Below are 17860 nucleotides of genomic sequence, written 5' to 3'. Positions count from 1 at the left end.
ACTGTTTAGCAGGCTTCCTGCTTCGCTTCTGATGTACTTAAAAAAAAAAAATAAAAAATTGCTGTTTCTTTTTGAGTCTTTGACTAATTGCTCTTCAAATTTCTTTTCTCGCCTGTCTAATTATACTTTTACACTTGACTTGTGAGAGTTTATTCTCCTTTCTAATTTTCCTCTATAGGATTTAATTTCTAATTTTTAAAGGATGTCTTTTTGCCTCTAACTGGTTCTTTTACTTTGTTGGTTAGCCACGGTGGCACTTTCTTGGTCCTCTATTATGTTTTTGTTTGTTTGTTTTAAATTGGCGTGTACGTTAAATTGGGGTGTAATTTGAGCCTCTATTATTGTGGTTTTTAACAGTTTCTATGCAGTTTGCAGGGATTTCACTTTGGGGACTGTACCTTTTAATTTCTGTTTAACTAGCTTCCTCATTTTTGTGTAGTTCCCCTTTCTGAAATTAAAGGCTACAGTGTTGGGCTTCTTTGGTATTTTCTCCCCTACAGGGATATTATTTTTTTTATTTTGGTCACGATTAGCAAGCGGTTCAGCTATATTAGCAGCTATTGGCATTCTTTAGCTCAGTCCAGGTTGAACTAGAAGAGTGAGTGGGGAAAAGGGAATTTCTGAAAAGACAGTGTCTAATAAACCCTCTTTTAAGTATTCAGTGACCGCGGGCTCTGTCCACAGATGCATAGCTGATAGCGTGTACCATAAAAGACTGCAGGGAATACCAAAAGGTAGCTTTGCAAAGTTTATCTACATATTCTACTCCAGTCCAGCCCAGGAAGGGACTAGGGCTCTAGTAAAGTGGCCGCACCAAGACACACTAAACAGAGAACTTCTATGGCCTCATAAGTCTCCTGAACCTCTAGAGATGCCTCTTTGAACTCAAAATGATTTTAAAAGGGGAATCCATTACCCTGAAGATTTTTGATCTAAGTACACTGGATAGCCCTTCTGAGAATCAAGTTAGATAACAGACCAATTATTATATTAAAAGTATATTGTGATTCTTCAAAAAGATTGGAAAATATGTTGGTTCGCACTTTTCATCCGAACTGCTCTCTGATAGTTTATGAGATTACATGTAAAAGAGTAAAGCATAATGCAAGTTTCTCAAATCTAAGTGATTTACCATTAAGCTATTTATTGCTTTACCACATAATATAAAGTTTTGATTTATACCCAGCACATTATGGGTTCATATAATTTTAGTAAAATGTCACCGTTTCCCTCCTATATATTCTATTTTCCATGGGTTCATAAAAGCACAATTATTTGCTCTTAGAATAAACATATATTCTCATAGTGGAAGTGATTTTTAAAATTTCGAAGTTATTGTTGTCTTAACAATAAAGTTTGACCAAAAAGTGGAAGGAAATGAATAACTTCCATATTAGAACACCTAATATCAAGAATTTGCAGTGAAAAAAAAATCCAAAAATAAAATATGGGTCCAATGCTGAAACAGGCCAACCTCAAAACTTCAGGACTGGACCTTAAATTAATGCAGCATTACTGAACTGAATCAATTGTGCTGCAGTTGATGGACCAATATTTTTGTGACTGCTTTCCTTAAAATCGCCAAAGGATATTAATTACACATCATCAACTCATTTCAACCCAAGTCAAATGAGGTATATGACTATAATAGTTTACCCAATTAAAAATAAAAAAAAATCAGACATGGGGAAATTGAAAATTGAACTCATTAATTTCCTGCTGAGGACAAATAAGATAAAATATCCAACGGAAAATATATATATGCAGTACATATAAATAAGCTTACTCCTGAAGTATGAGATGGTAGTCCCTTTATTTTTAAATATTAAAACATTTATAAATATCAAACTAGCAAGACATTTTTTCCAAAATCTACTGTGGGAAGCTAGTTGGTAATTGGAATTGAACAATCTAATTAAACATTAAATGAAGTAGTATTTTTTTTTTTTTGGTTCTACATTTATCTGCTACTAATTTCATGGAGCTCTCTGACTTGTCATTTTATGAATAGGGACACAGGAAAGATTTGGAGAACCCAGGATAAGCTACAGAACTGTGACCCCTTCAAAGCATAACCATTCTACCCGTCTCCTACTTCCTTTCACTTCTCAACTCTTTCTCCCAATCTGCTTTCACAAAGGAGGATGGGAATCAAAAACTTGCTTTGAATTTTCGAAAAGACAAGAGAAGTTGCCAATGTTAACCCTGCTTCGGTGCATACAGTATGTGGTATTTTTTAATCTCACAGATTCCTTTAAGAGCATTAATACTAACTGTTTAATGTAGTAAATGGAAGTGTAGCTTTTGCATTTTGCAACTTTTCAAATTTACCACCTGACACAAAGTGGCCAATGTTGGTATGGTGGGTCCCACACTTTTCTTGGCAGGGAGCTAGAATGCCACCCCTTGCCCCTGGGGCATAGAGAGCCCCGGTAGGGACCTGGAAAGGTGGTGGAGGAGGGAAGCAGGGAAGGGTTCTGGGTTTGCTCCTCACTCTAAGCCCCAGCCCCTCTCAACCCCTGCAGGTTTCTTACCCTCTTCCCCCTTGTGTAGGGTTACCCTCGGTCCTTGATGCTGGGGGAGGAAGGAAGGTGGGGGGGTGTATTAGGTTCCTGACAGGGCCTCAATTGGCTACAGGTGCTCCAATTCAGCTGTAGTAACCTTCCCTAGTCTACAGGGAACAATGCCTTAATTAGCCTAGGGCTTATATATCTCCCCTTGACCACTCTCCCACTGCTCCCTGGCCTAGCTGTACCACACACCTTAATATTTATTAACGTGGGTAGGTAAACAATTTTAATGCACTTGACATTGTTTTGAAAATATACCGTTCAGTATTTATGCCAACATAGTTCATGGTACTTTACACAACAGAGTGATTTAATAAACTAATAGTCTACAATGCCAAGTTGCTGTCAGCAACAGCCAAATGATAAAGTCTTCTGTTTTGATTTAGAGACAAATGGTGGCATCACCCTGATATCTCTGGATACCAAACAGAATGAGTTAAACAAAGCAACAACTCTCCTGCGTGTCACAGTTAGGTACTATACAAAAGATTATGATCATGACCTCTTTTAGGGCTTGGGGTAGAACAGATCACCATGTTAGACAGACAAGCTAGACCAAAACTGAAGGTTTTATAGATCAAAAAGATCACCTTAAAGAGATTATCTTGCAAGTGGAGATGCTGAGCCAGAATTAGAGTTATATGACTGGTATTCAGAATCCCAGCAACAGCATTTTGTAGCAACTGGCAGGGAGAGGTTTACAAAAAAAAAAAAAGTGTTACAATGATAGAGAACTGGAAAGAAATTCTTCAGTATCAGGAAGACTTGACAGATGCAGTCTGTAAACACAGTCAAGGGGCAGGCAATATATTTTGCACAGCAGGGTCTTGTCATTTCAAATGCTGAGCTGACCTAGAATCTAGGCATGAAATCCTGGCCCCACTGAAGTCAGTGGCAAACCCCCCACACACACACACACATCCTACAAAACTCCATTCAGGCTGCATTGTGCATACACGAACTTTGTAGAGCCTCAAGCCTTCACAATCAGAAGGGCAAGCATTTAATACAGAAACAGCACAAGGCCTATTAGGGTTAATTTTTAAGTAAATCTCCATGCACTAGTATCTATAAATCTGCAGATGACAGAACTGTACAACTAAAACACTTGAATAGCTAGCACCAAAGAGTTATACAGAACTGTGTTGTGATAACATCTTCTGGTTTTGTGGCAAAGATGTACCCTATTAACCTTTTATTTTTTCTCCCTCTAAATTCCAGTAGCGTTCCCCCTGCATGTATGAGAAGACATATTTCTCATGTTCTATACCTTGGTATGGACCTAAGAAAGAAAATGAATAGTATAATGAATACTCAACAATAGAGTTTGTGCTAATTTAACATTAGCATTTAGCAGCAAGAACTCCAGTGAAGCCATTCAGGTTTCATACAATTTATTTCTGTAAGTTTTTTCCATTCATGGTTGGTTGCTAGTGCCAGCTATAAACACACACAATTTCTTTTTAAGATCATCCTGATATAATATTTGAAAGGCTGGTGTATTGGACATTATTAATAGATGCCAATAGTGAAAATGGACTAAGCAAGTAGGCGGGCCATATACTACAATATTTGTCCCTTTACTCAATTAATTTTAAGAGGAAGAGGGGAAATCAGAAGTTTGGAAAACAATGGAAAGACGACAGATTAGCCAGAAAAGCAATTTATCAGAATTAGAGTTAAAAATGTATACCACAGATGTAACCTACCTAACAGGCACTTGGCATTGGCCACTGTCGGAAGACAGGATACTGGGCTAGATGGACCTTTGGTCTGACCCAGTAAGGCCATGCTTATGTTCTCATCAGGGTAAGTTACTGTCCTTACTAAGAGCCATAACATCCCTTTGCATATGAAGACATGCAGAAGAGAATAAAACACAGCTAAAATTGTGACCTCTCCTAGGTACTAGGTTTTTTTTCCCTTACAGAAGCATAGCGACACCAATATGTGAAAAAATATTGGGTAGTCTGACTCTCATGCCTCTGTGGTCTGTGCTATTCTGTGCACCAGCAGTATGGCTGGCTACCACTGGTTTCTCCCTCTCTTCATGTGTGCGCTCACACAAATGTAATGCTGCTTCAAGTGGCATTAAAAACTTTGCATATGTTTCTGCCAGTTATACTAACTGAACAGGGAAAGATGTGCCAGAGTAGCTTTCAACTACTCCCCTTTCCTGACTTTTTCCTCAGGGTGTATTTTTATCTCAATCATGAATTCACCACCATGGTGCAACTATTTCCATCTCACCATTTGGAAGCACCTCTCATAGCTGTTTAGGTCAAATTAAAGACAATAGAACCTATTTTGCCACAATCTCATCAGTACTGAGCCACAGCCACTGAAGAACAATCCTTATTTAAAATATCCTGAGCTCTACGCTTAAAGTTGTAATGCTCTAATTACGCAATGGCATTAAATAATGGATGATCCTTTGATCCTTAAAAGGGTTGATTATAGGATAAAATATCAAAAGGCAAAAAGGCATCATCATGACTATAATTAATTAGCTAATCATTGCATTCTTTAGGTTAAAATAAAAAAAAAAATCAAAAAAAATCTATAGCCACTTTTACTTTACATTCTCCGGAATTATAAAGTACAACTGGCTACGCAAGCTAAAGGATAAAACACACAAGTGATGAATGCTAGAGAAAGCACTACATTATGAGCAAAATATTAAGAGAGACATTTAATATAAGTAATAGTGGTAGCACAGCAGTGGTTCATGAGGCAATCGTTCAGTTTGAGCTGATAAAGTTCAAGAACGTTGCCGTAGCAGTTTACTAGCAAGAGCCCTGGATTATTGCTGAGAAAGCACAGTATGGTGCTCCCTTTATTGTTAGTATGCTGTATATCTTAACTATCCCCTTCACAAGCCCTGAGAGTGCTTTATTTATTTAGCATGAAGTTTGGATATTGGACGAAACATCCACTGTAGAAAATAAGGCATAAGAATTATATACGGTAAGTTATCAACTGGAACAGCATCTTACCATATAAAATACATGGCACTAAAAAGCCAGCAGTTACAATCAATCAAAGGATCATGTATAGAAGTTCAAAAGATAAAAACACCACATCCCTTAAATCATTCAGTGATTAAATCCCTTAAATCCCACATCCCTTAAATCATTCAGTGATTCAGTTCATAGTAGTTTAAATAAATAAAATTCCAAAGATCTTCCTCAAAGTAGACTAACTCTTATCTGATAGAAACTCAAATGGCCTAGTCTTTAAGGCATTTCAGGAAAAGGATCATCTTTTTTCCCTGTTGCTTTCCCATCAGTTCAACAACAGCACCACCAATCTTAAAAAAATGGTTACTAGATAATTAATGGGAGTATGAAGAGCTTGGTGTAAGCTCAAAAGCTTGTCTCTATCACCAACAGAAGTTGGTCCAATAAAAGATAATACCTCACCAACTTTGTGTCTCTAATGGATGTGTCAGAACTGAGTAAAAAAGCAAAATTCTAGTCAAGCAATCGGGTTACCAACACTACAACTTACAGGAGACTGACATTACAAACACGGATTTAAGCCATCCTAAAGCATCAAGCACAACACCAATTTGTGCATGAATGGTTTTAAAATAGAAATGGAATTTCAGTAAGTTATGGGCTGAGTAAATTGATTCTGTATGTTCTATTTTTCACTTTTGCTCCACTCAGGAAGTTTAAGAAATCCACACTACATACGCAGTCTAAGAAACTGATGGTTTCATAGTAGCAGTATATCACTGCCAGAAGCTCCAGCTAAACCGATCACTTTTTAACTAGAAATAGACCTGAGAAATGAAGTTCTGATCTCAGTCTGAAGTTCACAAAGTTCATGATGGCTATGTTAGGATCCGGCATTTTGGCTCAGACTGTTCTCTACTTTTAAAAACAAGGAAAAATCCTGTAAAGTGCCACTGGACTTTTCTCTATCAAGTTTAACAGAGATCAATAAATCAATGAGATCTACTCTCATTTCAAGATAGTAAGATGTCTAAATAGCTTCTTTTAGCTCTGCAGTTATAATAAACCCCTGTAAGTCACTGTGGGTGTAGTTCTAGTATGGATGTGAATTCCAATATGACTAGGATACGAGGACACCCCTGAGCGTATTTGCCTGGTAATTACTGGGTAAAATACGGTCTCTTTAAAAGAGAGAGATTTTTAGAACACTAGAGCACTCTACTGGTTTCAAAGCTGTATTATTTATTTTCCTCTTCAATTAAATGCTGCAAGAAAAGTAATCAGAATCACTTGGGTTTGAACCTCAAATTGAATCAGAATGGAAGGATTACCTGTAAAGGAAGAAGTACAAAAAAAGAAAAAAAGTAGTACGTTTAAAAAGGGAAGCCGTCCTTCGTGATTTCCAAATAGCAAAGAAAAATTAGAGTAGAGGGACAGTCTTTCAAAGCAACTACAAAAGACTTCCTTCACATAAAATTCTTAATAACTAAAATGACTGAAATAGGCCATATGCCCATCCTGTTTTTGCACTGCATATTTCCCAAGCTTTTTCCTAATTCTGGACTCATGAATACTAGCATGCACGTGACAGATTGAGGACATTTGCTTGTGTGTTAAACTGTGTCATTTTGTTTTGTAAATCCCATTTGGTTTCAGGGGCTCTACTTCATATTGCAGCTTCCTTTGTGGATTAGAGCGTCCATTTTGCAGCAGGGGCTTGAGGCCTAGTGGAAGAAAGACTATGGCTGAGAAGCTATGACGCAACCACAGTGTTCAATGACACTCTCCTACTGGAGCAACAGGTTTGCTATCAGTAAGGCCAATAACTTGTAATGACTCTACCCAGAAGCCAACTGGGGGAGGGAGTAAGTGCCCAGAACCACTGGGCTGAAGCACATGGGCAAAAGGGGGACAGAGACTGTTTTTAAAAGAGAGAAGCTTCCATTCACCACCACATGCAAGCACAGCAGGCTAAGGAGCAAAAAGGCAGGAATGGCTGCCTAGTGACTATGGACACTGATGAAATCCAAGACTCACAGGAGGGGTCAGGGGGAGACTATACAGGACTGTTTGTTGTTTTTCAACAATCTGTATGTTTTAGTGCTGTTTAAGAGAGAGTTACTGGGGTTGAGCAGTTCCCTTGCTAGGCCAGTATTCTTTGCTTTTCTGTCCCAGAGTCCCTGAAAGCTTTAATTGCAAAGCTCAGAGCACCCAAAGTGATACGGAACTCAGAGTCTGTATAAGCAGCTTGGGACTAAGGCAAGTTGTTGTACTGGTTCTAAGGTGGATAGGCTGTGGGGGGGTTCACTGCCCAAGGTTGTCAAATGCAGGGTCTGCACCTGGGATTATGCCTGAGAGACCCAGAGCTAGGAACAGTGACAAATCACTACCCAGATTCCGGGGCTTAGAAGCACATGGAATCCAGCATTTAGATCCAACTCAGCAGATTGGCGTCCTGTCAGAGGGGGATTGAGTCAGCTTGTGACACCAAGGAATTCAAGATGAAGATAGCCATGTTCCATCCACACCATTTAAACTTCTTCTAGTTAAGTTGTTTATTTTCCTTATTCTTATATATGATGCACTATATTCATGGAATCCCCTCTCTCTCTCTCCATTCCTTAAAACAATTTCCTTCCCTGTGATGCCAGAGAGGAAACTGTCTTGCCACTGAAAAATATAAGAAACAGCACAACAACTTGTTTTCACACTATTTCAAATGACTTGTGGCTGATGGGAAGAAAGAAAAGAAAAAGAAAAGAAAAAGAAAAGATTGAATAAGTAAGTGAAGGAAGGGCGGCCAGCATGTCCCTTGGCCTGCGCTGCTTCCTGCACGGCCCATTGGCCTAGAGTGGCGAACCGTGGCCAGTGGGAGCCACAAATCGGCCGAACCTGCAGACACAGCAGGTAAACAAACCGATCTGGCGCACCAGGGGCTTTCCCTGAACAAGCGGCGGACCAGCTTTGAGAACCACGGAGCTAGCGCATGAATCAAAAATAATGGGGAGAAAAATGTTTTCTGAAAATACATTCTCAATATTCTACATAAATTTAACAGAGAGTCTGGGGGCTTTGTATATTCTCCTACCCTTAATAGAAAACTACTGAAAAACAAGTTGTAGAAGGGGGATCAAACCAGGACTCCAATGCTGCTGGCATAATCAACAGCAGATGCAAACAGGTTACAACACCTTGGACCAGATTTTCAAAAGAGCTCAGCAACCAAGATCTTCCACTGTTCTCAGTGTGAGCCACTGAGTCCTGAACACTTTCAAAAATCTGACCCAAATTGTGGGGGCTGCACCATTGTCAAAGTCTAGCCTCAAATTTGTACACTTTGCCTTTGTAAATGTATCAGCAGCTTTGTGCTTGAAAGTTAGATACTTTTTAAAAAGTTGGCTGTGTTTCTTTACTAAAAACATCTCGGTTCCAAATAAAAGGCAGAGCTACAGTCACAAGCATTTTGAAAACCGCTTAACAGTTTATCCTGGAGGTATACATGCTGATGGCTCTAAACTTCCATTTGTTCCTTATTTCAATGTAGTGATGGCTTATCCTCACTTTTCACTTAAAAGCTTGAGGGAAGAGGCTAATAGAACACCAGTGCCACTCACTCGGAAAGACGTGCCCCCAACACTATCTGGATAACAAAACAGGATATTACGTTGGGGACAATACAGTAGGTATAGTGGGCAAAGTGCTACAAAAGTGTATGTATTTGACTGAAAACTGGAGTATGAAAAAATATAGTTTCTCAACAGCTGATGTTACAGCTTTAGCTAAAGACATTGCTTGGACTATTACCTTTGTAGACTCATGAGAAACCCCAGTCCTGCAACTTGTTTCATTCAGGCAAATCCCATACCCACATGGAACCACCCTGAAGATCATGGATATAAAAAAAGTTGCAGGATTGGGACCTAAAAGTATCTTTTCTGCTGGGTGAAATGAAGACAATCAAGATGAAATACATTTCCATTGCTTCTTGGTAGACTTTTTGTATTTAAAAGACCACTGGCCTTAACCTTTTTTTAAATAAACATATCAAGTTACAGGCACCTAACTAGCTACTGTGGTCATGACTGAATCATGATCGAGGCCCTAAATGCCCCACAGGCCAGCTAACAAGACTCTTTTCTCTTCAGCGCACCCTTTAGGACAAACCTTCCCTCTAGTGAAAATAAATACCAAATTAAAAATAAGATGTGGCTGAGATAATGAGTGGTAGCTACAACATGGTTTAGCACTGGGATAAGCCTAGTAAGGAAATGGTAAAAACAAATGAACTGGACCACAATTTGTGCCCAAATCAATTAGTTTTGATAGACAACCACACAAAATGCACCTGGTGAGTCTCAGACCTCCTTACATACACACCCCCTCAAGCGCTGCACATGCGTCTAGAGAAGGAAATTCCTTCTCAACCCTCAGTGGGCAGCCATATCCTGGGAAAGAATGGTGGGACCTAATCCCAAACATGTGATAGGTCCCAGCACAAACCTAGGTAGCTTCACAGAGGAGAAGGCAAATTGAAGGCAATGAGGGTACATTACAGACTGGCCAACCTTATTGAATGTCCCAATTCCTATTTAAAACATGGAAGCTTGAGTGGAAAAACAGATTTTAACTGGTAAAAGAGCAGGTATTGAATCACTCTCAAGTCTTTGCATACGAGGCTTGCTCTGACACCATGTCTGGGTTACCATGCATTCCCAAGGTGAAAGGGCGGGGGTGGAGGGATTGAAAGATTACAAAAGAGACTGTGACAGTACAAAAGGCATCACCCTGACATTAGGAGCTGAAGGGAGAAAGGGAAAAAAGCCAAAACAACAACAACAAAAAAAACCTGTTTGTCTGTGTTTCCCCCTTCCCCTTGGGACTTTCCTAACAATTCCAGCTAGCAAGAGCTCTGTGTGACACGGGAACTCCATTTTTCCTTACTAATATTATGCTAGGAAATATTTGTGGATTATCACTGGATTTTATGAACAGAATTAAAGTGTCAAGTTAGTCCTGTTATTTTATATTGTTTATTTAATATTTTGTAGTGCACCATGAGCAACATTGATGAAGTCAAACTTCTTAAAATACAGACATTTCTTTAAAATATAGCAGAGATACTATTTAAATACTACAGATAATCAAAAGGACATACTATTCATACTGTACTGTTTTAAAGTCCGAACAACTAAGCCATTGTATACAATACATCCTCAGTCTTTATGATTAATCTACATGTGTATCTTGTAAGCAATATATTAAATTAATCCCATCTCTCCCACAGACCTATAAAGATATCTGGAGCTTATCACTAGTTTGTTTTTCCCTGTTGTACAATGGAGGTGGTGACACACATTTTGCTTTTAAAAGCCCTTTTATAATGACAACAATGAAGCGTGATAACAAAGAGCTAAAATGTGACCATCTAAAAGTGGCATAATTTTCTAACTCACTAGTTTAATCATTTTTACAAGCATTATTTCACAAAAATGTATGACAAAATTTACCTTTTCATTTTTGCAGAGCCACACATTGTTCCCCAGAAGTAAAGTAAAGATTTTGGCTTTGTATCCTTTTAGTTCAAGGTATCCACTTTTCTCAGGAGTGACAGCAGGTCGAGTTTGAGAGGTATTGGACTGTGATTTCAAGGCACTGAGCATTGTATTAATCCAGTCAATCCTTTCATCTAAGGAAAAGGAAAAGGAAATTAGACAAGTGCAGCAGGTTCCTGGAACGCTGCAGCTTCCCCACTGTCCTCACATATATGCCCATGAAGGTGCTCCAGTACTTTTGACTAAGCTACTGTGTTGCACAGAAAATATCATGCCAGATCAGACCAGCAGTCCATCTAACCTGGTATTCTGTCTTTGGCAATGGTCTATATTAGACGATTGAGAGATAAGCGCTAGAATCACTATTCTAGACAATTCTAGGACAGAGGGGAAGTTTTTTCTAACCCTATTAGACAGTGATTGGCATGAAGGTGGGGGGTTTTTTTGGGGGGGGGCGGGTTAGGGGGGGAGGGAGAGAGATTTCCTATTTTAACTGTAGATATTTCCATAAGGGAAGGGAATGAAAAAGAATAAGCATGAACATATATCAGGTAAAGACTTAAGACAGAATCTACACTTCAGTAACTCCCATTGTCAACATGCAACTTCTCCAAGAATACAATACTTTATCACCTAAATTTTCAAATGTGACTATACAGTGGTGTTGTAGCTGTGTTGTTCTCTGGATATTAGCAAGACAAGGCAGATGAGGTAATCTCTTTGACTACAAAAAGAAAAGGAGTACTTGTGGCACGTTAGAGACTAACGCATTTATTTGAGCATAAGCTTTCGTGAGCTACAGCTCACTTCATCGGATGATACTGTAGCTCACGAAAGCTTATGCTCAACTAAATGTGTTAGTCTCTAACGTGCCACAAGTACTCCTTCTCTTTTTGCGAATACAGACTAACATGGCTGCTACTCTGAAACCTGTCTTTTACTACAGTGTTTCTCAACAGCCAGTCCATGGACTGGTGCCAGTCCCTGAGATCTCCCTGACACAGGGAGGCAGCAAGCCAGTCCCTTGTATCAAAAGCTTGAGAAACTCTTCTTGACTGGAAAAGCCTGAAGAAAAGCTCTGCCTAAGATTGACACGTCTTGCATGTCAACACAGGTTGGACCAATAGAAGATATTATCTCACCCACATCGTCTCTCAAACACGACTAGTGATTTTTGGGTGCCCAGCTTGAAACAACTTAAAAGGGCCTGATTTCCTGGAAGTGCTGAGAATCCAAACTATGGAAATATGGTCAAGTTCAACACCCAAAAACTGGGGCATTCAAAATCAGCAGGAATTTCTGAAAATTTAGACCTATATAATACTGATAATATAGCAAATGTTTCTATGCAAAAATATTTTGCAGTTTACAATCTATTTCATTAAGGTATAGCTCATTAAAGTCTGCATTATCCAAGGCATTTAGGAAATGCCTGTTTGAATACCCTTTACATGCAGTATTACGGTAACAGCTTACAAAGCTGCAAAAGCAAGTATTTGAAGTAATAAAATTCTACTCAGTCGTTTACTCATCCATTCTGTCCAGTTATTGCACAGGACCAAGATCAAGATATATGTTAATGGTGAATATTATGAGAGTTATTATTAGACTTGCCCCCACTTGTGGCAGGACTATGATAAAAGCTTTAACTCCACTTGCTTTGGGAGATTTAATTCAGAGAATAAGATATGAAACAGTAGGAAACTGATTAATTTTTTTTTCCAGAAAAAAATTCAGAGTTGAATTTTCAATTTATTTAACCAACTCTAATATGTTACAGCACCTAAAAATGTGTTGTAAGTCTAGATTACAGGCAAACAGACATTGTCCGTATCCCAAAGAATGCAAAGAGAGGGTGACAAAATAACAGGATGCAGATATTGGAGGAAGAACAAGGATTACAGCAAAAAGATAAGCAAAAAGTTGTTACTCAGCAAAAGGTATGTGCACAGCAAGGTAGAGCATGAATGTCTGTTCAGCTCCATTCTTATGAACATCATCTTAGAAAGGGGTGTCATGAGGGATCTTAAAGAAGAGAGAACAGCAGCTTGACAGATCACCTCAGGAAAGGCGTTTCAAGCATATCTCTTAGAGTGGATGGTTCAAAAGATCAATGGGTGCATAAAAAAAGTATTTCAACATGTAGGTCATTGATGGAGCTGAGTTAATATAAAAAAGTTCTCCACAAACATTGTTAAATTCTAATCAAATCATATGCAGATTTCAAAATAGATTGGGACATTGTTTATTAACATAACTGTGGATACGTCTACATTGCAGCTGGGAGCGCGCGTCCCAGCACAAGTAGACAGATATGCGCTAGTTGTACTCGAGCTAGCACGTTTAACATAGCGTAGCTGGAGGTAGCATGGGTGGCAGGTCGAGCTGCCATCCAAGTACCAACCTGCCTGGACCTCTGGCATACTTGGACAGCAAGCCCAAGCCGCTGCCCACGTTACACCCAGCCACACAGCTATTTGGAGCACGCTAGCTCAAGCAGAGCTAGTGCATCTGTCTTACAGTGCACTGCAGAGTACATTTGCCATGTGAGACAGTTGTCTTAAACCTCCTATCCCAGTACGAAGACAGTTAAGTCTTCACAATTAATACTGCTCACATACAAACTTTGTGCATCTGGGACAAGAAAAAAAATGAATGCAAAGTCTACTGTACGCAGCTCACAAAATTTATTTCACGGTTAATCTCTCCTCCCCTCATTTTTAAATCCAGTTTTCTTCTTTCCCCCAAAACGCATGGGATCCATGTCTGCCAGAGCATAATACTTCTGTGGAAAACAGGTAAGCAAAATATTTTAAAACACGCTCAATGCCCTGTGCCTACTTACGTCTTCATAGAGTAACTCTTAGGAGCATTTTCTGAACCTCCCTGAGGACTTGTCTACCCACCTAACTTTAACTAAAGTGAAGCAAAACCTGTGTAGACAAGCCATAAGAGAATCAGAGAATTGTGATTTATTTAGGCCCCCCTTCTGTTTATCAAGCTTTATCGTCTACCAATCCAGAAACAACAACATGTGACTTAGGTGACCAAAAAGAAAGCACATTCATGCTTTGATATTCTTACAGTGAAGAGTTAACAAGCAAGACTCAGACTGAAATATATTGGAAAAATCCTGCTCTTGAATGCTTTATGCAAAGCCACAAATGGCAGGAACCCTTGCAAATATCCCCTGAATATTTTTCAGCCATGAACAAATTCACGCAAGTTGTGATTGGTTCAAGAACAGTTTGTGCATACACAGGAAAGGGAAATTGGGTGTATAAATTACTGAATACTTCAAATGGCTATAGTTATTGGTACGTACCATATTATTTGTCCCAAACCTACTTAGAACAGTAAATCAACAGCTGCCTAAGCTGGCTGTTCTGTCAAGGGAGAGCTGCACATTTAAGAAAAATACAATTTGTAACCCATATAAAAGGTTTGTCATAGGGCACACAGAGGAACACTTTAAAAAGCTTGTAAATAAAAATTAATAGTTGATGCTGTTTTTTCATTATCCAAAGGCATTGGTACATAAAGCAGATTATGGCCCTACAAAGTTTCATGTTACAATGAAAATATTTTTGAGCAACAGTTAAAAAACCAAAAAACATCTTTTTAAAAAAATTGCAGACCTATTTTTAAGCCAGCCAACAATGTAAAAATGCCTGAAATGATTTGAGCCAAACCTGGTAAGGTTTTTTTTCCACAGGCTGGGATACTGCACTCAAAATTATAGCCTACAGCAAATGTTTATAGCCAAGCCATAACCCCATAAAAATCGGAGTTGATAATGGAAATGCTGACAGACTTTTAACTATACTGGTGCCAATGTACACTGCTGTGAATAAATAAATAAATATATTCTAATTAATATTCCATTTTTATGGAATGGCCCAACTTGATTATCATACACATTGTAAGGAGAGCGATCACTTTAGATAAGCTATTACCAGCAGGAGAGTGGGGTGGGAGGAGGTATTGTTTCATGGTCTCTGTGTATATAATGTCTTCTGCAGTTTCCACAGTATGCATCCGATGAAGTGAGCTGTAGCTCACGAAAGCTTATGCTCAATAAATTGATTAGTCTCTAAGGTGCCACAAGTTCTCCTTTTCTTTTTGCGAATACAGACTAACACGGCTGTTACTCTGAAACCTGTCAAGCTATACACACTTTTTGGTAATGATTTTGCATAATACTCTACAGGTTGATGATAAAAAAAAAATCTACAAGAAATTACTATGGCCTCTAGTTTAAATTTAACCTTATTCACTATCAAAAAACGCTCATTGGAAACACTGCACATTTGACATTAAATATAATCTACCAGAAAACCCAAGCCAGATTTCTTCGATCTCCACATCCAAGCCATCAACTTCACTTTGCTCTTTGTCATTTTTATACTGAACACTCACTCAGAACAGATGTCTGAGAGTACAGGGATTGTAAGTAGCTCTAATAAATGTTAAAGAATACCCAGAAAAATTTTGCTTTATGCCATCTCAAAAAAAAAAAAAATACACACACACACACAACCTGCTGGAAAATACCCTTTATTTTTTTCTAACCAATACAGTACTTCAAACTGGGATTTCTATAAATTAAGTCCCTCAAACAATATAAAACAATCTGCATGTTCCAGCAGATGTGATTAAAGCACAAATTTGCTTTAAGAAAGTAGGCCTTTAATACAGACAGTTTGGGCTATGGGAAAGGCACTTGGTTCTAGTGAATGAAAAATTCAGGCTAAGACAACCTCTGTCAAATAGTCCTCGGGCTGAACTGCACAGAGGACTCAAAGACTTGGCCTTTAGACTAACTTTGGAATCATAAGACTGTAGTTGGGAGGTAACCTATCCATGGGGTATGGAATAAAGTTCTGTCACAAAAACCTACAACATATGAGCCCAAGATAGCTGGATCCCAGTGATCTTGCTGGAAGTGTGATAACATGCATACAAAAACACTGATTTTAGGAATGTTATTTACCTATAGCCACCAATACTATCTGCTAGCAATTGGTATTTAAATATGTGCTCTGCTTACCTTCCTTTTCAACTCGGAAGACAAAAGTCCTATGAGCTGTGACAACTTCAAATTTATTTTCCCCATGGATTCTGACTGTAGCTATTGCAGAGAGCAGGATTATTCCCTTAGAATAAATTTCCTATATCAAAAACAATAGAAATAGTTAATATGACTTCATAAAATTGTAGGTAGTTCAACTCAGATGTATGCCATTATGCTTGTTAAGTTCACATATTAATTCAGTCTACTGCATTATTGATAAGTCATATTGATTACCAAAGAACTTCTGCCCCCTCAGAATTTGCTACATAACACCAATTTCACCCTTAGGTCACTACCCTCACCTGCCCCCTTCTCAGAAGGAATCTGACTCCATGCAGGTACATTATCCAATATACAGTAAAACCACATTTTATGAACTCCAATTACATGAAACTCTGTATTCCAAAATGCCACTGGCAGCCTGACAGTAGACAACTGTAATTTACCCTAGTTTTACCAGTCTTGCCTATCCCTGCAACTTCAGGAAACATCAGCTACACAGATAAACATGACTCACTGAACAGTGTCAGGGAACTTTTTCAGCAGCCGTCAGCTTTCTCCCCAGATGTCATAACACCAGGAAAGTATTTTCCACATAGTTGGTCAGTGAGAACAGGAGATGCATAGATTTTACCTTTAGCCTGGGATTGGAATGGAGACAGAGATAGGAGGCACCATACCGCAGAACAGTAACAAGAGAACGAAGAACAGGGAATCTCCCTGCAAGCTCAGATATTCTCTTCTCACTAACATGGCAAAATGTCTGGGATTCCTAATACTTCTGATTTGGTGGGGGCGGAAGTCTCTGGCTCCAAAACGGCCCAAAATAGAGGTGGGGGAGGGAGAAAGCCTACCACAGTTTAGCATGACTTTAAAACAAAACAAAAAACCCCTAATCAAACTGCTCAAGCCATCCCTTACACCAATGGGACCACGGAGCACAGGTATTCAAGTTCCAATATGTGTGTGTGAGAGAGAGAGAGAGACAGAGAGAGAGCAAATGCAGGAAAATCAGATAGGATAGTTGTATCTAGAACAGGCATGTGCAAACTTTCTGGCCCGAGGGACACATCTGGGAATAGAAATTGTATGGTGGGCCATGAATGCTTACAAAATTGGGGTTGGGGTGTTGGAGAGGGTGAAGGCTCTGGTTGGGGATGCGGGCTCTGGGGTGGGGCCAGAAATGAGGAGTTCAGGGTGCAGAAGGGGGCTCTGGGCTGAGGTGGGGGAGTGGGATGCGGGGGGAGGGTGGATGCAGACTGGAGATGAGGGGGTTGGGGTATAAGAGGGGGTTTCGGCCTGGGTTGGGGTATAAGAGGGGTTCAGAGGGCAGGAGAGGGATCAGAGCTGAGGCAGGGTGTTGAGGTGTGGGGAGAGGCTCAGGGGTGCAGGCTTCGGGTGGTGCTTATCTCAAGCGGCTCCCGGAAGTAGTGGCATGTCCCTTCCCTGTTGGAGTGCTGGAGGGGGCCATTGGAGTGCACAGGACCCAGAGGGGGGCCATGCCGCATCTTCTGGGAGCCTTGTGGAGCAGCCTCCAACCCTGCTCCCTAGATGGAGTGCCGGAGCGGGGCCATGCTGCTGCTTCCGCAAGCCACGTGGAACAGCCCCTGCTCCCCATCTGGAGCGGGGCAAGCCCCAGACCCTGCTCCCCAGCGGGAGCTTGAAGGCTGGCTTAAAATGGCTGGCAGGCCACATCCAGCCTGC

The 17860-nt window shown here is 39.7% G+C and overlaps 1 protein-coding gene across 1 annotated transcript in view; it reads right to left on the bottom strand.

The window, feature by feature from the left end:
- ARAP2 (ArfGAP with RhoGAP domain, ankyrin repeat and PH domain 2) overlaps positions 1-17860 on the bottom strand; it is a 195656-nt gene that overhangs the window by 125195 nt on the left and 52601 nt on the right. The window contains exons 8-9 of the mRNA XM_084625426.1: positions 16133-16253; positions 11038-11216 (exon numbers count right to left, since the gene is read on the bottom strand). Coding sequence (XP_084481552.1) covers positions 11038-11216; positions 16133-16253 — 300 coding nt within the window. The remainder of the gene's footprint in view (positions 1-11037; positions 11217-16132; positions 16254-17860) is intronic.

The sequence above is a fragment of the Lepidochelys olivacea genome (genome assembly GCF_965140295.1).
Source record: "Lepidochelys olivacea isolate rLepOli2 genome assembly, chromosome: 4".
In the NCBI taxonomy this organism is placed as follows: domain Eukaryota; kingdom Metazoa; phylum Chordata; order Testudines; family Cheloniidae; genus Lepidochelys; species Lepidochelys olivacea.
Note: the sequence above shows the minus strand (reverse complement) of the source record. Positions and strands in the feature narration are given on the sequence as shown.